This window comes from Girardinichthys multiradiatus, chromosome 3 (assembly GCF_021462225.1).
Source record: "Girardinichthys multiradiatus isolate DD_20200921_A chromosome 3, DD_fGirMul_XY1, whole genome shotgun sequence".
Classification (NCBI taxonomy): domain Eukaryota; kingdom Metazoa; phylum Chordata; class Actinopteri; order Cyprinodontiformes; family Goodeidae; genus Girardinichthys; species Girardinichthys multiradiatus.
Genome location: NC_061796.1, coordinates 11,954,766 through 11,980,774, shown reverse-complemented (window position 1 = coordinate 11,980,774; position 26,009 = coordinate 11,954,766). Strand labels below are relative to the sequence as shown.

General features: G+C 39.8%; 1 protein-coding gene across 2 annotated transcripts in view; it reads left to right on the top strand.

Annotated features, from left to right (window-relative positions):
• The window catches only part of LOC124866396 (RNA-binding motif, single-stranded-interacting protein 3-like), a 199,191-nt gene that overhangs the window by 113,228 nt on the left and 59,954 nt on the right, over nucleotides 1-26,009 (top strand). The window contains exons 5-6 of one of the 2 annotated variants that reach the window (XM_047362168.1): nucleotides 16,804-16,958; nucleotides 20,372-20,451. In XM_047362168.1, the coding sequence (XP_047218124.1) occupies nucleotides 16,804-16,958; nucleotides 20,372-20,451 (235 nt within the window). Of the gene's footprint in view, nucleotides 1-16,800; nucleotides 16,959-20,371; nucleotides 20,452-26,009 lie in introns of both variants that reach the window. The other variant, XM_047362166.1, reaches the window with a different exon arrangement.

The following is a 26,009-nucleotide window of genomic DNA, read 5'->3' as shown; positions in this document are numbered from 1 at the left end:
TTGGATTGTAATATTCACAAATAATAGAATCAAAATAACAAAATGGTATAGATAACCTTATTATAACATTGAGAATATTTATGTTGGACTATATTATCAGCTGTAGGAATAATTGTTGTTTTTGTGTTAAAGTAAGGGACCTAAGGTTATGATGTTTTTATAAAATGTTTTTGTAATTACAGTAAAACCAAGGTATTTTTACTTAAGATTATCATACTGGGAAAATCTCCTAGGACCGCATGGCCTTGCCATACTGCTACATATGGGCCTTAACTTACCTATTAATACATGCATTATAACTGGACCATTGACAAACTATTCTTTCTCATCTCTATATAATCTCCTCACTTCATCACTATAATTTCCACTTATCCACTGCTTTCCCCTTCATAACTATAGCCTCCATCATCTTCAGACATTATGACACATCTCATAAAGGGAGTGTTTAATTTTTATTCATGTTTATAAGCTTGTCTCTGCATAGCCGTCATCATTTATAAGTCCCTGTGAACTACCAAGTAACAGTTTTTACAGACACAAATGCAGTACTTTCTTCAGAATGGGTTAATGGGGTGTGTACCTGCTCCACCCAAATCAGACACAGCTCCCCTTCTAGCATCCAGGGCCCATAAATCATTTAGAACGAGGGTAGCCCTGAAGTAGTGTGTCTACCCAGGCAGACACTGTGACATCAGACTGAGGAGTTTAGTTTCAAAATCTCTTGCTGTGAACATTTAAGTATCATAATGTTTCTTATTCTTCTTCATCCTCCACATGTGTGCATGGTGGATATTAAAATTAACTCTTCATACAGGCAGTCTGAATTGCTTTTTAATGTTTTATATTCTATTCATCATTTCTTCTGCCCAATGTAAGCTCAAACGTTTGCTCTCACGGCAGTTATTTAGTCTTTCTAAAAGTCCTTTCCAATGTGTTCCACTATGTCCTTAATCTGAAAATAAAATCAGCTTGGGAAAAGGAAAATTTCAAAGTTTTTTTTTGTTTTTTTGACTTTTTTGCTCCGTTGCTCTTATGCCCACTCATTCTGTTTACTGTGTCAGCACATGGCCACATAAAGGCAGCACAGGCTGACTCAAAAGAAACAAACAAATAAAAATAATTTTTTAATAGCAAGTCCATGCAAAGTGTCTTTGTGAGTATATCTCTTTGGCTTTCGGTTTGACTCGCTCCAGTAATTATGGTCCATGATATTTATGTAGTCGCTTGACTGTTTTGAGGTGTGTGTGTGTGTTTGTGTATATATATACATGTGTGTGTGTATATATATATATAGCACAGCAACTCTAAGCCTATCTTGGAACTGCTGATATGTAGCAGTCATGATCTGCATTAGAATAAGCCTGTGTGTCTGTGTGCGTCTCTGTCTCAAAGATCATCTGTCTGCATTCCAGCTAATTAGACCGGCCAGCAGCTGAGTCCCATTAGCCTTGATTACAGCATTCAGTATTAAGGGGGAAAAAAGAAAGAAAGAGAGCGAGATAGTACAGGCTGCAGTTTTAAGACTTTACATCAATTATGAGGGGTTGTTTGTATGTGGAATGTTGATGCATAGGTTTTATATCTTGTTGACAGCATCATAGCATATGTTTTCTTAGTTGTTTCTTAATGGTTAACAAATGTTTAAATTGAGAGGCAGCACGGCTGTTTCAGGTTATGCAAAGCGGAGGGAGGTTTAGAAATCTTTTGTTTTTGTTCCTGCATTCCTATAACATAACTAGATACTTCTATAGGAATTGATATTTGTTATGCATCAAGCTTTCAGCAAGTGTCATTTTTCTAGAGATACCCAGAAAATTTGGCAGAAGACCAGAATCAGACAGTTTTGTGCTTCACCACTCCTGACCGACAGTTGGAATGTCGGAAACTAAAAATTTGATCCTTTTTTTTTCTCAAAAGTGAACACACTCTACATTAGCAGGTGTTGCTGACAATAACACCTTTTAATATGGACGTTGTTACAGAGGGAAAATTATAGATATTTTCAGTATCAGTTAGTTGTTTCACAATAAAGCTGGAGGAGTCAAAAAAAAGTGCAAGATGCTTCTAGAAAAGAAACTGTGTGTTGGGTGTTTATTTAGTCTGCTTCTTTTAAAAAAAAGCTGCTACTTCACCAAACAGAGAACTTAGTATTAGTATTAGTATTGATTTTGCAGCACAAAATAGTATATTGTAATATGGGACTCTTCCACCTTTTGAGGTGTGCAGAGAAAAAAGAAAGGAGCTAGTCTTGTAGAAGAAGAAGATATATTGGAAATGTTTTTACCTCAGTTTAATAAAAAAACAAAAATTCAGTTTGAACATTTGATTGTAAGCACCAATTTTCCCTTTATGCAGAGGGTAAAAAATAAGTATTTTGCTCTTATTTATAGTCTTTATAGTAAAATCACATTTGGCACATTTGGCATGTCAAAACTGTACAAAACTGGATGATCAAAAATTGGCCACAAAATCTTTGATTGGTGCATCTTATTTTTTCCATGCTTAGCTCAAGGAATGCCGTCAATATAAGAACCTGAAAGCTCACTGACAAAGATGCATTGTCTTGAGTATATTGACATACATCACTTTTCCCCCATTACAACACATGATGGTATGTCAGTGTAACGTTTTAGCCTTTGACAGTTTTTTTCAACCGCCACCTTAACGTGGTGGAGGGGTTTGAGTGCTCAAATGATCCTAGAGGCTATGTTGTCTGGGGCCTAAATGCCCCTGGTAGGGTCTCCCATGGCAAACAGGCTCTAGGTGATGGGTCAGACAAAGAGCAGTTCAAGAATCCCTCATGAGGACGAAAATATCGTGGCACGTGACGTCACCCGGTATGGCGGAGCCAGGGTCCCACCCTGGAGCCAGGCCTGGGCTCGGGACTCGCTGGAGAGCGCCTGGTGGCCGGGTTGCTCCTCGCGGGACCCGGCCGGGCCAAGCCCGAACGAGAGACGCGAGGCCATCCCCCAGTGGGCCCATCACCTGCAGGGGGAACCGTGAAGGACCGGTACAAAGAGGATTGGGTGGCGGACGAAGGTGGAGACCTCAGCGGCCCGATCCCCGGATGCTTAGGCTGGCTCTAGGGATGTGGAATGTCACCTTGCTAGGGGGGAAGGAGCCTGAGCTTGTGCAGGAGGTCGAGAGATATTGACTAGAAATAGTCGGGCTCGCCTCCACGCACAGCGTAGGCTCTGGAACCCATCTCCTTGAGAGGGCTTGGACTCTCTTCTACTCTGGAGTGGCCCACGGGGAGAGGCGTCGGGCTGGTGTGGGTTTGCTTGTTGCCCCCCAGCTCAGCCATCTCGTGTTGGGGTTTACCCCAGTGGATGAGAGGGTCGTATCCCTGCGCCTTCGGGTTGGGGATAGGTCTCTGACTGTCGTCTCGGCCTATGGGCCAAGCAGTAGTGCGGAGTACCCGGCCTTCTTGGTGTCCCTGTCAGGGGTGCTGGATAGTGCCCCTCCCGGGGATTATTCTGCTGGGGGACTTCATCGCCCACGTGAGAAACGACAGTGACACCTGGAGAGGCGTAATCGGGAGGAATGGCCTCCCCAATCTGAATCCGAGTGGTGTTTTGTTATTGGACTTCTGTGCTAGTCACGGATTGTCCATAATGAACACCATGTTCAAACATAAGGGTGTCCATCAGTGCACTTGGCACCAGGACACCCTTGGCAGGAGGTCGATGATCGACTTTGTTGTCGTATCATCAGACCTTCGGCCGCATGTTTTGGACACTCGGGTGAAGAGAGGGGCTGAGCTGTCCACTGATCACCACCTGGTGGTGAGTTAGATCCGCTGGAGGAGGAGAAAGCCGGACAGACTTGGCCGGCCAAAGCGCATAGTGAGGGTCTGCTGGGAACGCCTTTCGGAGCCCTCGGCCAGTGATGTATTCAACTCCCACCTCCAGGAGAGCTTTGACCAGATCCCGGGGGATGTTGGAGACATAGAGTCCGAGTGGACCATGTTCTCCGCATCTATTGTCGATGCTGCTGCCCGTAGCTGTGGCCGTAAGGTCTGCTGTGCCTGTCGCGGCGGCAATCCCAGAACCCGGTGGTGGACACCGGCAGTAAGGGATGCTGTCAAGCTGAAGAAGGAGTCCTATCGGCTGTGGTTGGCTGGTGGGACTCCTGAGGCGGCTGACGGGTACCGTGAGGCCAAGCGTGCTGCGGCCCGGGTTGTGGCAGAGGCAAAAACCTGGGCCTGGGAGGAGTTCGGTGAGGCCACGGAGAAGGACTTCCGGTTGGCCTCGAAGCGATTCTGGCAAACCGTCCGGCGCCTCAGGAGGGGGAAGCAGTGCTTCGCCAACACTGTTTATAGTGGGGGTGGGAGGCTGCTGACCTCGACTGAGGACATTATCGGGCGGTGGAAGGAGTACTTTGAAGATCTCCTCAATCCTGCCATCACGCATTCCGTGGTGGAAACAGAGGCTCGGGACTCGGGGTTGGACTCTTTCATCACCCAGGCTGAAGTCACCGAGGTGGTTAAAAAGCTCCACGGTGGCAAGGCTTCTGGGGTGGATGAGATCCGCCCTGAGTACCTCAAATCTCTGGATGTTATTGGGCTGTCATGGTTGACACGCCTCTTCAACATTGCGTGGCGGTCGGGGACAGTGCCTCTGGACTGGCAGACTGGAGTGGTGGTCCCCCATAAGAAGGGGGACCGGAGGGTGTGTTCCAACTACAGGGGGATCACACTCCTCAGCCTCCCTGGTAAGGCCTATGCCAGGGTATTGGAGAGGAGAGTTCGGCCGATAGTCGAAGCTCGGCTTCAGGAGGAGCAGTGTGGTTTTCGTCCTGGCTGTGGAACACTGGACCAGCTCTATACCCTCTACAGGGTGCTCGAGGGTTCATGGGAGTTTGCTCAACTGGTTCACATGTGTTTTGTGGACCTGGAGAAGGCATTCGACTGTGTCCCTCGTGATGCCCTGTGGGGGGTGCTCCAGGAGTATGGAATCGGGGGCCCTTTATTAAGGGCCATCCAGTCCCTGTACGAGCGGAGCAGGAGTTTGGTCCACATTGCCGGCACTAAGTCGGACCTGTTCCCGGTGCATGTTGGACTCCAGCAGGGCTGCCCTTTATCACCGGTCCTGTTCATCACTTTTATGGACAGGATTTCTAGACACAGCCTAGGGCCGGAGGGGGTCTGGTTTGGGGACCAGTGGATTTCGTCTCTTCTTTTTGTAGATGACGTAGTCCTGCTGGCCTCCTCTAGCCAAGACCTACAGCATGCGCTGGGGCAGTTCGCAGCCGAGTGTGAAGCGGCTGGGATGAAGATCAGCTCCTCCAAGTCCGAGGCCATGGTACTCGACCGGAAAAGGTTGGCTTGTCCTCTTCAGGTTGGAGGGGAGTTCCTGCCTCAAGTGGAGGAGTTTAAGTATCTCGAGGTCTTGTTCACGAGTAGGGGACGAATGGAGCGGGAGATCGACAGACGGATCGGTGTGGCTGCCGCAGTAATGGGGGCACTGTGCCGGTCTGATGTGGTGAAGAGAGAGCTGAGCCGAAAAGCAAAACTCTCAATTTTCCTGGTCGGTCTACATTCCTACCCTCATCTATGGCCATGAACTTCGGGATCTCGTTCTTTCGGTCATGACCCAGATACAAGCGGCTGAAATGAGCTTCCTCCGTAGGGTGGCCGGGCACTCCCTTAGGGATAGGGTGAGGAGCTCAGCCATCCGGGAGGGTCTCTGAGTAGAGCTGCTGCTCCTCCACATCGAGAGGAGCCAGTTGAGGTGGCTCGGGAGGAGGCCCAGGGGACGGCGCAGGACACGCTGGAGGGACTATGTCTCTCGGCTGGTCTGGGAACGCCATGGGCTCCACCCGGAGGAGCTGGAGGAGGTGTCTGGGGAGAGGGACATCTGGGCGTCTCTGCTGAGTCTGCTACTCCTGCGACCCGGTCCCAGATAAGCGGAAGACGATGAGTACGAGTACAGTTTTTTTTCAGATGTTTTACTTTAAAATAGAACAATAATAACAGAGTGTTGTACTTTGTGCTGTGGAGGGCATAGTTAAATAGTTCAATAGAAATTGATAGTTTTTTTTTCTTGTAATCATCACCAATATGTTTCCCCTTAATAAAAAAAAGTGGTCAGAAATTTACTGCATGACCAAAACTGAACCCTTACAGCCACCTTTGATCATCACCACATTTCTAATTGATCCCTAAAAAGAACTGATTGTATCATTCTGAACTTTTGTTTTTTGTTTAAAATATTCTTGATGTAGAGGTAAAAGCAAATACATTTCCACAGGAATCTACATTATTTCTGATGGCTTGTTTGTGTGATCACTTTGAACACTAAACAAGTGCAACAACAGAACATATCATTACAATCAGGCCTGGTTCTTGTTTAATCTATGCATCAATCAACACTGGCACTAAACAACACAAAAGTCATTATTTATTTTAAACCACAACCTAGAGAGATTGCATTGCATGACTTGACCTTCTGATTTGTAAGCAGCGAAGGGATTTATTTAATACACCCGTGCAGGGCTGCTTTGTCTGCATGTCGTCCTCCACCAATCTTAATTTTTCTCTAGGAATATATCTCTCTCTTTCTTCTCTATCTGCATCTGACCCCCTTGGATGGTTTCTGCATCTCAGGATGGGGTGATTGATTCCTTCTGTAGACAGCTGGAAGACAAACAGTCTGCAGACTGCTTTGCAGCACGGACTGATTTCTGCTCGGACTCTGTGATGAATTACTGGACTTTTAATACAAAATGAGGACAGTGTAAAGAGAAAATGTGAAAGACGAGAAGGGAGGGAGCTATGTTGAAACTGCTGAGCCAAAAGCAATAGAGGACGGTGGAGAGCAGTGTAAAACAAATCCAACAAAAACGTGATATTGTGGCTATGTACAAGAAGAACTCACACTCTGTAGTCACCTGTTGTCTCCATCAGCCCCTGTTATTGTTAGTGTATGTTAAAGATTCTTGCAGGGTTTGAACATGAAGCACTTGAAGCCTGAGGTTATAAAACATTACCTCCTATTTGGTCGCCAGCATTACCAAAAAATAAAAACATTTTTTTCATTCCAAATTTTCCTTTACTTGATAAGTCTTGAGCAGCAAATTCAGTCTTCTGCAGTCATCCCTGGAGCTGTCTTGTATCTTAAGCCTAGAAACAAATCTAGAAAAGAATTGTCAAAGAGCATCAATCACGCTTGAGATGTGTTTTATCTTAAAAGACTGATATTCAACATTTTAGGCCTTGATATTTTTCATAGATGTTGAACAACCTCACTGTTTAACCCTGGTTCCTCAGCTTTGAACAGTCAAATACTAACCATTGGTTATGATATGTATTCTAAAACATACAACAATGCAGCAACATTTGTATTAACATTTATACCTGCAGGTGACCTATATAAGAACATCCATTTTCTTTACATGTGTCTGAAAAGCGGACTTTTATAGACTTTGTGCTTTGCCTGCAAGCACAAAATCAAAGATTCTCAGCAGTTTTGCGAGTGGCAGAGATCTAGGAAGACATATTTTTAGTCATTTTCACTTTATGTTTAAATATAACAAAGCATTCCAGCATAACATTTCCACACCTCTGATACAGTTGTATACTGTATATATTCTGATCTCAAACTATGTTGTTGGGTTTCCTGAAAATTTGCATTTTATGTATGTCACAAATCAATGATAACAGAAATATGCATCGAGTACATGGTGCGCAGTGAACTGTGGCTTAGTGACCAGGGCCCTCTTACCTTCTCTTCTTATTTTTATTTCCAAAACTTCAAAAGGAATTAACACCATAAGAAATATCGCAGGTTTTTGGTAAAATATATGAACATTAATTAAACCAACCCTAACCCTAAGTAAACCTAACCCTAACCCCAACCGAAGAACTGTTTGGCCTAAAAGCAAATAAATTGTAAATAAGAGATTAAACAAAACTACTAGATCGAAAGTACACAAACCAGCAGCCCTTCACTTCCAGGGAAAATGGCCAGTGGTTGAAACAAGAGCCTATTAAAACCAAACCAAAAATGCTCAGCTTAGGCTATTCAGGAACAAAACAGGCATTGCAAATCAATTTACCAGAAACTAGATCAGTTGTGAAAGTTTTCTGATTACTACCAGAAACAAATGATACAACAACAATGGCACAGGGAGCAGAACAAAACTAACACAGCAGCCAAATTACTCAACATTTAATTACAAATCAAACTGATAATCATGACAAGAAGCAACAGTTGTTTTGTTTTTTTTGGGTTAGTAACCTAATAACCTACAAAACTCTCCTCTGTGTAGTAGTTTTAACACTACAGGCTCAGGTGTGATTAGAGGTCCCTAATCAAATGGAATTCATCCTAAAGGTTATTATAACAAAAACCACCCACTTAGTGGATGGATATAAGGGGTTTATTTACTGCCATTTGTGGCAGATCTCTCATGGAATCGGTTTTGCATTGTCCTACTATTTATTACTGCAACTGTATGCCTTTATTTTACATATATGCCACTACTACATAATTTACATTTATGCTAATTAAATGTTAAAGTAATGACCCAATAAGAGCATATTTTAATGTACTCCAACAGTACACAGAGGTTCTGTCTGCACTGATGAAGATTCACTGACCTTGACATGCCGAATACTTGGACATGCAAGGGGTGTCAATTTTTGGATTAATTCCGATAATAGTTGTCTAACCACCAGTGGGAACTCACAGACAGCCGAAGTTGATCTGACAATTGTTAAGTACCAAAAAAAAAAAAAAAAGGGTCATGATAGGGTCACTTATGACCATGGTTCCAACTCATTTTTCATTTTAAAATTCCATCATTTTCCATATTCAAACTTTTAGATATCTTTCTGCAGTTTTTAGAACATTGTGGACATCTGAGGACAAAACATTCACCTGAACTCCCTAAATGAAAGTCCTATTTCTTCGTTCCACAAATCATAGGGCTACACAATGTTTTAACTAGTTTCTGATTTTCAAGAAGTTCTGTAGGACCGTTTTGCTTTTTTGGCAGCTCTATTTCCATTTCTAAATGCTTGTGCTTATCGGATATGGATCGGAGTATATTACAATAAATGCATATTCTGTGAATCAAGGTTTGTGAACTCTGATACCTTTATTTCATATAAAATGCAAACCATAACAGTTTTAGTGTGATATTTCCATTACCATCGCTGAGTAGGAATATGTTATGTGATCAGACTGCTGTTCACTGATTGGTAGTGCATGGATAAGTTAATAAAACTCAACAGCGACTATAATATTAAGGACCACAATAGCTGGAAAGGGTCAAACCAAATATAATTTTACTATTTACAAATTATAAACCATACCTGAAGGCTAAGAGAAAAAAAAAAAAAAGACAAATCAGTTTCTGAATTACAAGCAGGGGTGGCACACTGTATTTAATAACATGTTAAATCAGCTGATCACATATAACATCAACTGTTCAGATGCACAAACATTTTTCCTAAAGCATGCAAAACAATACCACCAACAGCGTGTTTGGTTTAGAAATTTATTGACGTCCTTAAGTGAAACAGCGTCTGCAGGAGGAGGGAGCAGGCAGAGAGCAGCTGCCCATAATCAGACTGCCAACAGCGGATCAAATGGGAGGACGAGCCCGCTGAATCTGCAGAGGACGATGTCCAATATCCAACCTAAAACTAACTTCACCGTGGTCAGAAGTCTGCGGTTTTGCACTTTAAATTTCTTCTACTCATTTTTACCATTGCTGAGACAAAAACTTCCTCATAAAGCCCAAAATTGTCACTTTTTCAGGCAAACTTCGGAGCTTGACCAGTCCAGACAGCAGCATCTCTGCTACCACACCCCCTCACATCAGAACCACTGAGCCTTATTTTATATGTTCTGGCTGGACTGTGGTCCAGATAATTATCCCAGTGGATCATTGTATACATGGAAAAACATATATAAACCATTCTTGATTATACCATAATACAAACATTATTTGTACTTTATTTACGTTTTTATTTTCTATTTTTTATTTTATTTTACCATTTCACAGAGATTAATGTGACAATGTCACACAGTATCGATAATAACGGCACAGCGCAATACACTAACGGCTGTAAGCGGGTCTTCAAGCCAAAACTCCAGTTGTCAGTGGGTCCATGTAAACACAACAGGTTCTGAGCCAAGTGGAGTAAGAGCGAGTGGAGCTGAGCCGCACTGCCTAAAAAGAGCCAGTTCAAAAGGGGAATAAGTGTGCCTTTAGTTAGTTAAAAGAACAAAATGGAGATGGGATTAATGTTAAAATCAAGGATTAATGTGGCAAATCACAGATAAAGCATGTTATTTGAATACAAATTAGTGTACATACCTCTGAAATTATTAGCATTGTTGGACTTTTGTCCTTTTATAGCCAGAAGATGAGAAAATGTCTGGAAATATTGTTGTTCTATATTTAGTTTTCTTTTTTCCTATACTTATCAAGACCTGGAAGACTGTTAAAGAAAATTTAAGACTTTTCAAAAGTCTGGATGAACCCTGTATAAAAAACAATCTCCAACAATAAGCAAAGCTCTGCAGAGCAGCTCTACTTGTAAGTGCCAAAGATGTAGAGGCTGCAGGTTGTGACACCGGGGTTAGGTTTTTAACCAAAATGATGTCTGTTCCATTATCCACCTTTTTTTTTCTACTGATTAAGCTGTTGAACTATCATGTTCATTACAAACTTGAATAGAGTAGGTTTAAGTAAAAATATGAACTGAGCTCTCCTTACCTTCTCCACCACATAGAAGATGTATCCTATCGGTTTAGTATTCAATTTGCAATTATTAGCACTAGATGTAACTTTACCCTACAATCTGTACCATTAGTTAAGAAGTAAATCATCTATTTCTTTTCCGTTTTTGCTTTTCTTATGAAAATATTGTACACGTTCATTGACTTTAATTTTAAAAAAAAGTATTATTTCCTTCCTATTTCACAATTTATCATTGCCATGCTCATGCAATCATGGTGATCTGCCACTGAAGTGGCTCAAGATAAAATGATGAGGTATTCAGTATTTAGTGTTGGTTTCACAAAGCCTGTAGTCATCATGAAGATGGGGATAAAGTGTATATCTCTACGGTTAATGAAACCCCCGGGATTTTGGGATTTAGCGTTCATAAGGTATTTATGAAATGTTCATTAAGTATTGATTAAGCCGTTAGGGAGCATTTAGACACCCAGACAATCCTTGTGAAAGATTAGAACTTGGCTTGAGAATAAGGAACACATAAGAATGAGAAATGCAGATAGAGAAGAAGACTGCTGAAAGAGAGAGAGAGAAATGTAAATGAGGGAAAGTAAAGAGGAGTGTGGTGTGAAGATGTGCAGGAAGGGAAAGAATGAGGGGACACAAAGGTTAGGAAGAAAATGAGAAGTGTGAGGAGGGAAAAGTTCTCCTCTTTAAATATTAACTAAGCATTCAGGTTGTGTTTTAGTCAGCAAGGCTACCATTAAGAGAGATTAGGTTTCAATCTTAGCAGGAGTAGGTTTGAATAGCAAGTAAGAAGTAAAGAGAAATGAATATGAATGAATACAAGATTGGAGGAAAACAGGGTAGAGAGAAGAGGTGGGCCGAGGGAGGCCAAAGTCAAGACAAATTTAGATCTATAAACAAGAAAATGTGCAAGTAGGAGTAGGAGTAAGAAGTAAGAAGCCAACACTTACTATGAATGGGAACTGTTTTCCATAATCGACTTCTTCAGTCTGAAAGTGCTCTGCAATATATTTTCTAAGCATCTGTGTCACTTTGCTGTACCTGCTCATACTTGTCAGTGCTGTGAAAGGAAATGTGAGAGATTTGCGATTTGAAGATTTTCTGTTTGAGACGCAGGCACTAAGGCTAAGAAATGGGATTTTCAAGTCCTGTCTTACCTCACATACATTTATGCTGGCATACAAACAAAGCTGGCATTTTCGGTCAGTATTGAACCACTGCTTTGCCCTCTCTTTACCTTCTATATCATCAGCAGGTGTTTCTGGATGGCAGGGCAACTAGGAAATAGCAGGATAAGTGATACAGACCTTCTATAATGCAGCATTGAGGATTAATGGGGTTGAAAAGACTAGCTGACTGGCTGGCTGGCAGGCCAAACACAGAAATGAGAGACACAGTTGGTGTGAAGCTGTTTCCAGAGCACATCAGATGTTGCAAATAGAGAGACCGAATGACAAAGACACAGAGTCAGGAAGAAGACAGTGTGAGAGAGAGTGACTCATTTGAAACCTGTAGAGCGAGAGATCACTGTGAGATAACTTTGTGCAAACAGCAACTTTAACCAAAGTAAAGAAGAGTTCACTCACAATATTATGCTTCTTCTAGGTTTTGTCACCCTTGTTACACTGAGAAATTAACTGCAATGAGTATGAAGCAGTTTCTTTACTACAACAGTTTTTACCTAAATCACTTTTAGACATGGGCTGCACGGTGGTGCAGTTGGTAGCACTGTTGCCTTGCAGCAAGAAGGTCCTGGGTTCAATTCCCAACCGGGGGTCTTTCTGCATGGAGTTTGCATGTTCTCCCTGTGCATGCATGGGTTCTCACCGGGTACTCCGGCTTCCTCCCACAGTCCAAAGACATGCCTGTTAGGTAAATTGGTCACTCTAAATTGCCCTTAGGTGTATAAATGAGTGTGTGCATGGTTGTTTGTGTGTTGCCCTGCGATGGACTGGCAACCTGTCCAGGGTGTACCCTGCCTCTCGCCCATAGACTGCTGGAGATAGGCACCAGCTACCCTGTGACCCACTATGGAATAAGCGGTAGAAAATGACTGACTGACATGAGTATGAAGCTTAAAGACTTCAATCACTGTAAAATGGTAATAAATATGTTTTAGTTTCTTTAGGAAATGCATAAAACATTTGCAACTTAGATGTCTAGTGATGTTTTCTCCAACCGCAGCTTTTTCCAATTGGCTCTTTCTTGTAATGGTTATTTACATTTCCAAGAATTCTGAAGTTCTACTAATTTATCACAGCAGCATAAACGTTCACTCAGATTTTTAAACAAATTTGAACAGGAAATGTCATCTTTTGAGTACCAGTCACATGCCCTAATAAAACTATGTAACCAATTAAACCAACTCTCCTGAGCTTTCTCACTGCACAAGGTAGGTTTCTTGATTTAATTGTTCATTTGTAGTTTGCATGTCCTTTTTTTCCGTTGTTTTCTTCGTCAATTCGTGCCTTTGCACATTTGTTCCTGCAGTAAACCATAACTGGGACAACGTCTACTCTAAAACATCACATGCAAAACGGTTGCATCATACTACAACTATGTCTTGGTTCATTACCTCCAGGTAGATGTTTTGTACCCACTTTTATGACTAAAAGTGTAAAGTAATTTTCAAATTTCTACTTATTGTTTACTGTAAGGAAATGTGGGTGTGCTACTCCTGGGAATATTCACCAGCAGGAAGTCCGAGTTAATTTGGCCTAATAAGAGTCCATAATCTGTCATATTTTAAAAGAGTGAAGTTTCCTAAAAAGGGATCTGAATCAAAATTAATGGGAATAAGGTAAATATCTTTAGTTAACAATATAATTATATAAAATTACACGTAAGGGGGAAGGGATGAAAGGTGCAAAATGGAGGTACGTATTGAAGGGTACAAAATGAACCCGGCCATTGCTGTGAGTTCAGGGTTTTTTTTCCTTGTAACTCTTACCCCAGTCTCTAGATGTCCTCACTTGTTTTCCCAATTGAATTGAATTGAATGAATTGAATTTTCCCATTTTACAAATTGCTTCATATTCTTAACCAGCTTATCTCTATCACCTGTGTCACCCCGTAAATACACTCTTTTATTAAATAACCAATTTTTAAATCCTCTTTTTATGTCAGTTCATGCTGTCAAGTCATAGTTTGTTTCTGCTGTTGGCATTTCCTGAGCCTTTGTCTTGTAGTTAGCCATTTTATTTGCATCTTGCACCTACTTCTACTGTGTCTGCATTTTTGTTGTTTCAACCACTTGCCTTAACAGTAATATAGAGCAGTAGTCTTAAAAAAATTATAATATGGACTCTTTATCTTGATAGGTAATATGTTAATAAAGATGTGCAACGAAGGCATGCACGGTAGTGGAGTTGGTAGCACTGTTGCCTTGCAAGATGAAGATTCTGGGTTTGAATCCTTGTCTGGGGTCTTTTTCTATGGAATTTGTATGTTCTCCCTGTGCATGAATGGGTGTCTCCAGGCACTCCCACAATCCAGAAACATGACTGTTAGTTTAATTGGTCTCTCTAAATTGCCCTTTGGTGTATGTGTGCATTGTTATCTTTCCTTTGGGTCTCTGTTTTGCTCTGTGTTGGAGTGGCAACCTGTCCAGGGTGTACCCTGTTTCTTGCCCATTGACAGCTGGAGACAGGCACCAGCTCTAAAGCAACCTTAACCCTAACCCTACATGGGCAAGCGGGTATAGACGATGGATGGATGTGCCACTAATAATAATTAAAAGTTACAAACATGCTTTTTATAATAAGCTCATTCATTCTGTTTATATTTGACAGCATTGTATTTATTTAATCTACAGAATCCACCACCCTGTGACTTGAGCATTAATAAAACCAGAATTTCTTTTGTTTGCTGACCTGGATTTGTCCAATCAAATAAGCTGTGGTCATTTTTAGTTTATTTTCCTAAACTGTATTAGAGGAATGTGTTCATACAGAAAAAAGAGACTTTTTCACCAATTCCTTTTGCTGTGAATCCCTTCGTAAAGTCTCTATATGAGTCTCATGAATGAGCAAGTAGATCCCACACACTGTGCCCTGGTGTTCCCGTGGTTGACATTTCACCTTGTGACTCTGTCCCAGAAACATTTTAATAGGGTCTGAGTGTTGAAACCTGCTTCATTTTAATCATGCATGATGAACCAAGAATGATTTCAGTGATGTAACTATTTCATGAAGATGATTCAGAGACCAGCGACAGATTCCCCAGCTGTTACACTAAACTGCTTTGATGTTACTACTTTCATGTGTCCCTTGCTTGTCTTAATGTTATAACACACAAGCATGCACCCAAACGCTACAGATAATGTTCAAAGCCAGTTGCCCCATATGTGAAGACAACCGCCCCAGTCATTAGGTTGGAAACTGACAAATGAAAATCTTTGCATGCCATGCACCTCGCACGTCGATTTTCAGAATTCAAAAGAAAAGTTGAAGTATTTCAGAATTTTTTATTCAAGCTGTTCTGCCTTCTCTGAGTCTTTTCTTATATGATTGGCTTTGGTCACATTCTTCTTGGCTTTGAGCTCTCTCTCTTCAAACATCAACCAATCCTCCATGGATAAAAGCAATATTTAGGTCTTAAAAGAGCCCAAAGGGCAGCTTTTACATCTCAGAAACAGAAAGTTTGCCTAGCAGGACATATATAGGCACACTCACTTGTTTCCCAATGACTTCAATCAAACTAAACATCTAATGTATACAACTTACCATACGGTGCTGGTCATTTCTCCCCTTTGCCATTTTTAACCCTTGTAGGCTTGGTCATCTCGTACCTGACTTTCCAGGTGTGAAATAAAGCTGTCTGCCGCTGGAGGTTGTGTATCATCCATGCATCCATTTGTACCTGCCAGGAGATGTTTTATATACACTCTGACAAAAGAAGATTTAATGTAATTTTCTATACTCTACTCATATGGAAATGTGAATATAATATTCCAAATAAATAATGCATAGTCAGGGGAGGTCATTTAGACTTTGATTTTGATTTGATCAGGGATTTTGCCATATTTCACAAGGGTCAACTGAGCCCATTCAGATCAAAACCAAAATAATCACAATAAATCATGAATGAGAGCTAAATCTTTTCAGTTACTCTTTATCTTCACACTTAAACTGATAAGCAAACTTTCTGGTGCCAAATATATAATTTTTGCTACTCCTATTTCTGAAACTACTATCACTTTTATACAGTTGGTAGTTTCCTCAAAATGCTTGTCCTTTGCCCCCTGGTGGAGGATCTAAGTACTATATGTGGCAAGAGCCAGTTTTATATTTTAAGAAGTAGACTTTAAAATGGTTACAGTAAGTAAAATGTTTTTGTTTTTAATAATAAATTATAAAAAATTACTTGAAAATTGTGTCTAGTTTCTGGAAAATGCTTTTCTTGGTCTGCAGCAGGTTACATGTAGAACCACTATTTGTGTATAACATTTTAATGCAACCATATCCTTTTATTTGACAAGCACCACACAAAGAGATTTTGATCTCTTGCAGTGGATCATTTGCAATGAGTTCTGTCAAATAGAAAACAAACAATATAAGTATATGCATCCTATTTTACTGAGTGACACATAAGAAGGAGGACCCCCTCTTTATTGCATAAACATTTATTTCAACTTTGATACCATTTCTTGATCCACAGGGGTTTTCCTTCATGCTTCAGGGGTTTTGGAGAGTGGAACTAGTGCAATCCATTTTCAAAACAGTTTCCACTCCTCTCAGGATCGTCTCTCCTGTTTAATTTACTGCTATGTTTTTAGTTATAAATATGTAAATAAACAGTATAAAAATGTTTCATTTTATTTTTACAGCTTTTGTAAAGGAAAAAATGCAGTAAGTGCCAAGACAGTGCAATGACTAACTCTGTACTTCTCTAAAATCAGTTAATATTCTTAACATAAATATTTTATAGAATTTTATTTTTAAATACAATCATCATATATAGTTGTCTTTATGGAAAACAATGAATTCTCCAGCAGTTGTCCTAAAATAGTTTAAACAACAAATATGTGTATGAAGATTGATGTTAAACATTTCCTCCTCTTCTTCCACTGCCTCTCCACAGCAGCAGGAGCAGGACCCCACAAACCTCTACATATCCAACCTGCCTGTGTCAATGGACGAGCAGGAGCTGGAAAACATGCTGAAGCCCTTTGGTCATGTTATTTCCACGCGGATACTGAGGGACGCCAACGGTTTGAGCAGAGGGGTTGGCTTTGCCAGGTACATAGACACGGAAAAACACATCATCACTCACAGAGTCAAGTAGATTTTAATTTTTGTTTTCTAGAATGTTAGAAACTAAAGTTAAGGTGGATTCATTATATATAATGGCGATAATGGAGCCTCACAGAGAGATTGGGTTAAGTTTTATTTTAAGTATGTCCATTATTTCAGAAACAAGTTTTTTCTTGTCAATGCAAGGAATGCATACTCAGAAAGTGAAGATTTGGGCCAAAAAACACTGCTTGTTGTTGTGAGTTTTGCAGATTAAGCTTAGCTTCAGATGTGAAATCTCATAATTTAATGAGTCCTGGCCCAAACTGTTTCGCATGAAAAATAAAATAGACAAATATAGAGAAATCCATATGCATTGGCAGCCTGTTTTACTAGTAGAATGACAGAATAATTAAATAGAAATACTGTATATCTTGTATGAAGGTAATTGGACTCAATAACAATGGGCTCAATTGGATTTAATGTCATTGGAATTAAATTTAATCTGTTTGCTTTTATGAGAAGAGGCATGAGACTACTTTTGTCATGATTTGGTAATAAGTAAATAAATGGGATTGCATTGAAAGATGTTAGGACATAACACGCACAAAAAACACAGCCGCTAAAAGTGAATGGCAAGAAATAAATGTCTAAGCCACACAGCTTATCCTAAAAGGCATCAGAAGTACTCATGCAACATATGTGGAGACATGTAGTCTCCAGTGGTTTGGATTTGTTAGATTAAGTGACTGACCTTTCTATAGTGTTACACTGTCTACCTTTTATTCTTTAAACTGTGACATAGAGATCAGAGACAAGAGACATGAATACGTTGACAATAAATTGCAAATACAAATAACAGATGCATTAAAAACCAATTAGGAGGATGAATGAAAGATTGCATAAAGTTTTTCTAAATGAGATGTTTCTCTTTTTACTTTCTTCAAGAGACGGAGAATCTGTCTCCTTCCTGGACATTATAATGGCTCAAAATTTATATGCAGACTTACATAAGGGCCTCAAAAGATGAAGGCCTTCAGGCATTTGGAAATTACACCCAAGAACAAGCCTGACTTGTGAAGCTCCACAATTTTTTTTTTTTTGATATCTTTCTTCTGAGAAAATCCCTGCCAGTGTTGCTGCATTTACCGAACAGAAATAATTTTGGTAATCTTTACAGGAGTGTTGCATGATTTAATGTCAGGAAAAAAAAGGATATGTCATTTTATGCAGTGTATGTAAATATCTGTACACTGTATTTGTAGCAAATTACAGTTTCTTACTGTTGCTATCTTGTGTTTACCTTCTACTTAAAATACATTATCCGAACTCTTTGCATAGCAGCGCACCTACACAACACAACTGGCCAAATGATTAATTTTCTTCTAAAAAAGTTTGTAAATTGAACGCTAACTTTTAATTTCAAAACATACGACATATTTTTCTTCAAATACTAACTTTAACAAAACATGAAAACTGTCTCAGAATAAAACCATTTTGTCCATAGAATTCTTTTGTCAATTGAAGTGCACCAACTTTCAAAATACTAGCAATTCTAGAAAATATAAAAATGCTTAATATGATTTTTTGTGATTTTGGTTTTGCCTCAGTCTGGATAGACTATTTGTGTAATCCAGTGTCAGTTGTGTACGATAGATTTGTTGTTTAGGTGTTCGATGTCAGTGTAAAGGTTATTAAGAAAAATAAATCCCTTTTTCATTTTGTGTATACGGTAGGAGGTACAGCAGAGAAAAAACAAGAAATGGGAGAATGGTCAAAATAGCCATCAAAAAATATTCCAAATCAACCCTAAAAAACAGTAACAAAAAAGGCACAGAAGAAAGAAAGAGAGAGAAGAAAAACTGCAAAAAATCAGTTCTCAGAATCTGTCCTCTTCAGGGTTAGGCCACATGTTTTCACCAAAATAACATCTGATGCAACTCACTGGGAATAAAACCACTTGAGAGCATTGGATCTAACTCTGGCAATGTGGCTGAGATGACACTCCATAGCAACAAGATGTGACATGTCATGTAGTGGACGATCATGGCTCTACTCGTCTTCCCACTTTACCTGCTTCTCTCCCCAGGCCTCTTATGCCTATTTTCCATTCACGGTTCTAGCACCGCACAGCTCCTCTCCGCTCGACCCCACTCCACTCAGCATAAAACCTGCTGTTTCCATTGACTCACTGATGGCTGGAGGTGTGGGTTTAAGGCCCCATCTCCAGCCATCAGCGTAGCTTGTCTGTAGTGTAGTGAATTTCGAAAATGCTGGTTGTTTTTGTGCTCACAGACTCATACAGCTGACCACGCCCATGGCCAGCTATGTGTCAATTACTGAATTTATACTACATACAATCAGCTGATTTTTCTTAAACATCGAAAATACTCCTAGACCAGAGCTTTGGAGTTTTTTTGTGTTTAAAAAAAAAACACTCAGCCTCTCATACTCTGCTGGTGGTTTCCTTTTATTATGTATTAGGGCGTACTTCCTTTCGCCTTACCACATCCTTGCTTAGGAGGATTGCTGCAAAGTCAGTGACTCAATGAAATCAACTGGGCTTCCAGTCAGAACATTTTTTTACCAATTGACTGCATTTTATTGTAACTAGGATCAAATTGGCATATATTTCATTGGATGTGAACCGGTCTATTTGAGTGGACTGATGAAGTGGAGGTGTGTTTCCTGTAAAGTGCCTTTTAATGATATTTGTTGTGAATTGTTAAACTATAAGTAGACTAAATTAAATGTAATTGTTTAATTATAATATCTACAACCAAAGGACTTAGAGCCCCATTGGAAAAAAAGAAAAACTCCACATTTCCCTACATTCAACCACTTTGTCTCCTGTGTTTTCATGTGTGGTCCTCTCAGTTACACCGTAGAGCATGCCATGATTAGAATGCAGTCAAGTAAATATTCTGGGTCACTGACTGTACAAAGAAAACCCAAGTCCCACACAAAGTCATACATACCCACATCCTTAACCAACACACATACAATCTGTCCCCTGTCCCCTGCGTTCACACACACACACTGACATACTGGCTTTTGCTTGCCAAGCAGGCAATTAGTCATTGAGCTGTGATTGGGTGAGCAGAGCTGAATAGGGGCAGACAAAGAGGACATGACACACAACAGATCAGACTGAATGGAGCTTTTAAACTGGGACAAAGGCGAGGAAACCCCATAGAAAACACACACACACACACACACACACACACAGGCCTACTTCAGGCATTTTTCACAGGCAGAGAAAGACACCTAGGCTGTAATCCTTTAACTGGCAAGTGTTTATATACTTAGTAAAATGTAGGACGCTTTTCTATGCATTTATAGCCACATACGCTACATTTACTTTTACAGAATGCTTACTTGGACCTACCAGAAATCATCTTTCTTTCTCTCTGTTGCAGGATGGAGTCAACAGAGAAGTGTGATGTGGTGATTCAGAATTTCAATGGTAAATTTTTGAAAACCCCTCCAGGAATGACAGGTAGGTGTAAAATAAGTGAATAAAATAAGCTTACACTATGCTGAATTATACTAGATTTTGTGCTTACGCAACGCATTTTGGTTCCTGTTATTTGTTATTCTTTCTGCAGTCTCCTTCTTCTGTATGAGCAGGAGTGTTTTCTTGTTTTCAGGGTCAAGTATTTTGTTTAAAAAATTGGGGTGACATGAAATTACTATACTTTAACTATTACTATACTATTCATGCTATTACTATACTTTCCTGCAAGCCCTCACATATTAAGACTGTTATACATTTATATTTATATTTAGTTATAAAGACCTTTAGTTTTCCAGACTCCCATTGCTTATGGATGAAACATGTTTTACCTGTTGAGTAATTCAGCTTTTAGTTTTAACACTTGTCTGAACATAAACGATGCAAGTACGATGGATCATCTCTGCTCTCTCTTTGCTTCCCACTCTTTAGGCATCCTTCGAGTTGATTTGGTAGGAAGATTTGTGTGATTAATCTGTAAAAAAGAAAAATACATGCTAAGACAGACCATTGATTAGGCACATGTGCATACCCAGAGTGACATTGCTCAAAGCAAACAATCTGCTTCTTATTGTCTCCAAAGTAATTAGAAAAAAGAAACTTGCTTCCTTCTAACACACAATAAGCTGAAAGGATGCAATGGATATGGAGGAAGCCTGGGGGCACAAAAATTAAACTGACAGTATGTAAAAGAAAAGGTAAATATACAGAAAAATGAAAGGAATGGAGTAATTGGGTAAAGAAACAGAGGGAAACAAGATAGGTTGCCCAGTGGTATTGTTTGTGCTCTGAACAGATTATCGTTAGTAAAAAAGCCAAATGTTGGAATGTTCTAGTTTCACTTCATTTGATCAAAAACATGCAAGGAAAAAAGACCTGATTATGATCACATTAAACAAGCAGTTAAACAAGACATACTCTTACTGTCATATGTATCATATATGCTGTCTATCTCCTTCTTCTGGCTAAAAGATTAATTTGTTCTCTGTTGTCACTGTCTTTAGATAGTTCTGTAATTCCAACATTAAGGCGAAATATTTCCACATAACAGGACAGATGATGGATCTGTCCTTTTCAGTACTGATGCACAAAAAACTCCCTCATATTGTTAGTTACTCAGTTTAACTCCTATATGCATAGGTTTAGGTCAGATTAGTCATGAATTTGACTTAAAAAATCCCTTAGTTTAGATAAACCTCCACTACCAAACAGTGGAGAAATAAGCACACTAAAATCACACGTAGAATTCAAAATGTGCACACAGAACTGCAAATGATTTGTACAAATATAAAGTCGTAGGTAGGTAGGTAGGTAGGTAGGTAGGTAGGTAGGTAGGTAGGTAACAACTGAAAATATGTCTTATATTCTAGGTTCTTCAAAGTAGCCACCTTTTGCTTTGATTACTGCTCCGCACACTCTTGGCATTCTGTTGATGAGCTTCAAGAGGTAGTCACCTGAAATGGTTTTCCAACAGTCTTGAATGAGTTCCAAGAGATGCTTAGCACTTGTTGGCCCTTTGGCCTTCACTCTGCGGTCCAGCTCACCCGAACCATCTCAATTGGGTTCAAGTCCGATAACTGTGGAGGCCAGGTCATCTGGCACAGCACCCCATCACTCTCCTTCTTGGTCAAATAGCCCTTACACAGCCTGGAGGTGTGTTTGGGGTCATTGTCCTGTTGAAAAATAAATGATGGTCCAACTAAACACACACCGGATGGAAACCTGGGGCAGTCCTCATGTGAGCCAGTTTTTTTGTAGCGCTTGATGGTTTTTGTGACTGCACTTGGACACTTTCAAAGTTTTCCCAATTGTTCGGACTGACTGACCTTCATTTCTTAAAGTAATGATGGCCACTCGTTTTTCTTTACTTAGCTGCTTTTTTTCTTGCCATGATACAAATTCTAACAGTCTATTCAGTAGGACTATCAGCTGTGTACTGTATCCACCTCCTGCACAACACAACTGATGGTCCCAACCCCATTTATAACGCTTGAAATCACACTTATTAAACCTGACAGGGCAAACCTGTGAAGTGAAAACCATTTCAGGTGACTACCTCTTGAAGCTCATCAACAGAATGCCAAGAGTGTGCATAGCAGTAATCAAAGCAAAAGGTGGCTACTTTGAAGAACCTAGAACAGCTCTCTTAACATATCAGTCTGAGTGCTAAGAGCTCTAAAGATCCCTTCAAACATCCCAGGCAGCTTTGGAGTGCTTTGAACAGCTGCCGATGTTTTACAAATCTTTCGATAAGCCAGGTAACCGCCAACTCCAAAAAGCACAAATCCTGTTATCAGATATTCAATTATGTACAAGTCTTCCACGTCCGCAACTGACATTGCTGTCAGGCACATAATCCTCCACTGCTGCCAGGAATCCATTGCGTACCCGGAGAAGAACGTTCCGTCTGGACAAGAGGGTTCCCCTTTACCCTGTCTTCCCGTCAAGAAAATTTGATCGATTGCGTTGAGAGACCAGCTGACCAAATCCAAAATGAACAAATTAGGAGGATATGCGAACAGAGGCTCTAAGAAAAACATAGACAAAAAGCTGAAGCAGGGCAAAAAAATGGGGGAGGATCAAGGAGAGAGTGGAAAAGTGTCTGACCCCACCAAGAGCAGAAGAGAAAAGACGAATGCTGCCATTGATCACGAAGTCAGAGTGAACAGCTGTCAATAACTGAACGCTTACTGATTTGCTGTTTCTGACTCCTCCAAGCAGTGTCTGTATCAAACTTAGAAATAGTTTTCTCTGCTCTTTACTTCTTGTTCAGATTACACTCTATCAGGGCTTTTCATTCAGATCCATAAATGTTGATTTCTGTTTGTCTCTGATATACAGAGTTTATTGAAGAAAAAGGTTGAAGACCATTGATTTCCAGAGGAAAACAAAAATCTGCTGGAAACAGCTTGAGCCCTCCAAATGTATGAATGCTTTTACTCAGCCAAGCAAGATCCGGCACTCCAGTCTGAAGTCTATATCAAGTAATCACAAGTTATGAGGCTGGTTGCCTGCTACATTTTCTCTTCTGTTTGCCATTCATGCCTCCATACTGGGAGTGTTAAAAACAGCGCCAGGGGGAAACCATTCCGAGCCGTGCGTGTGCGGCGCAGTTTTGTCAAACAACTTGATGTTAGACTGATGTTAAAAAAATCTGAAGGCAAATTGATTCAAGACATTTAAAGACAAGTATGTCAGCTTTGAAAATCTATCATTAACCTAGCATGTATGCTTTAAGTTGTGGAGGAAAGCTTTGAAAATAATTTATTTTTTTCCTCAGATTTCCTGGATTTCAAAAGACACTACTCTGATTTATTATCATAAACAAAAGAAAAACCTTGATTGACTCTGAGTCCGCAGATATTGATTTGCTCATACCCCTGTGCATTTGAAGAAAGAAGCATTAATTATTTCCTTAACTTGTCCACATCTTTTTTATACTTTTTCTGTTCAACTTAATTGATCCCTCCATTCTTTTTCCCCTTGTCTCTAACATTTGATTTTCCTTGCCTCTCTTTTACCACTCCTATAAATCCTTTCCTTCCCCCAGGTGGCACTGCATTTTTTAACCATGTTTTTCTCAGTCGTTTCAACTTTTCTCTACCCTTAGATTTGTTTTAATGGTTGGCTTTGCCCTGCTTTGCCTTGTTGGAAACATGCAAAATTTGATCCACAGCTAAACCAGGCTACCACATTTATTTCCATCTAATGAACTCTGATCTACTTTCTGATCAATTCAGCCAATTATTTGACCATTTTAGGGCACAAAGAGACTGTATAAGCTATTTAACTTTCTTCTTCAGATATTAAGTATGGAAAAACAATAAAATGAGATTGTAGCATAACAGCACAAGTAACCTACCTTATCATGGTGCAGTTAAACCTTTTGAATTTTACACCTTTTCTCCCATAACAAAACCACAATGCAAACGATAGAACAAATATAGATTTCAAAGATGTGGCTGAACTTAAGCTTACACAACATGCACTTTAGTTCTTCAGATTTAGATGCGCTTTTATATACGCCCATATACCTGGTATTATAGAGACAATATGACAGCAGCTTTAGTTTTCTCCTTTAGTTCTCATTTTTATTTATTTATAATGAATGTGCCATTTAGATTTTATTGCAGTTAACACATCCATCCAACCAGGAAGCCAGTCAGCCAACCCCTGTTAAAGGTGATAAGTTATTTCATGGGCAGATACAAGTATTTTATTACTGATGTTTTAATTTTATGAACAATTTGTCAGCATCCTCTTCTGTTTGAACCTTGTTGTGATTCTTGACCTACTAACCATCTGGTGCGCATATTGTTTTCTCCAAGAGCTTAAAATGGGAGGCATTGCTTTCGCTTCACTTCACCTCACTGATTCTCCATTTAGTTTTTGTTTTTTTTGTGTGTGTGGATTAAATTGCATTTTTCAAATGAATACTTTACCATGTTGTTAGCTATTCAATATTTTTTAAATAGGAAACTTCCTACCTTGGATGTTAGGTCTCACACTTGCTTGCTGTGTTACTTATTTCTTCATAAAAGAAACAAAAAGTGTTTCTTCAGGCTTACTGTTTGGTGATTGGGTTTGATGTACCACAACTAATATCTGTGTTGGATAAAAAAAACTAAGTCATTTTTCAACATTGGATCAAACTGCTGATATCAAAGATGTCAGTATTTACCAGTGCCATAGATTCATTGCAGATTATTGATTTAAGAATTTTGGTTTAATGGATGTTATGTGGATAATAGCTCATTAATAAGACATGTTCTGGTACCTCCCTGTAATGCATTGTTTATTTTCAAGAAACAGTAAGCTGTTTTTTTGTTGGGTTTTGTTATGATAAAATGTGATCAAAGAAAAATTAAAAAGTTTAAAATTGAAAATTAAAAAACGTATCCATAATGAACAGTGGAAAATCTGGTAAATCTGTTATATATGTTCTTTTTATACACTAAACTGAGAGCAACTGGCCTAAACTACATGTTTTATTGTACTCTTAATACACTCTTATTGTCAAAAGTGTGTTGTTTTTTTTTTTTTGTAGGACGAAAGATCAGACAGAAACGTGGGGTAACCTGAGTGGTGGTTTGTTAACAAAGAAAAAGCAATCTTACAGAATGAATGAACAGGATAACATGATGTGGAGAATGGGAAAAATGGGGGAAGCAGTCAGGCACATGGAAAGTAATGGGAATCATGGAAGACAACTGGAATAATCCAGCAGAGAACATGAGAACCACATAGCTTATATCATGAGGGAGGTGTGGAGAATCACATTGGATACAGGTGTGTCAATCAGGGCATATGTGGTTCAGCTGAGACAGAAAGTAAGCAGGGAAACTGAGGAAGAGAGACTAAATAATACAGAGAAGCTGAACTAAGACTCAGTGAAATGTTTACCCAGGGCGAAAGACAAATACTGACCCAAGGGGAATAAACTGGAATACACAGGGAATAGAACATGGGAGTAAACTAAGAAACTAAATACAAAGAAATAAACTGATAAGGCAAGAGCTAAGTGACACAGATAAATGAATTGA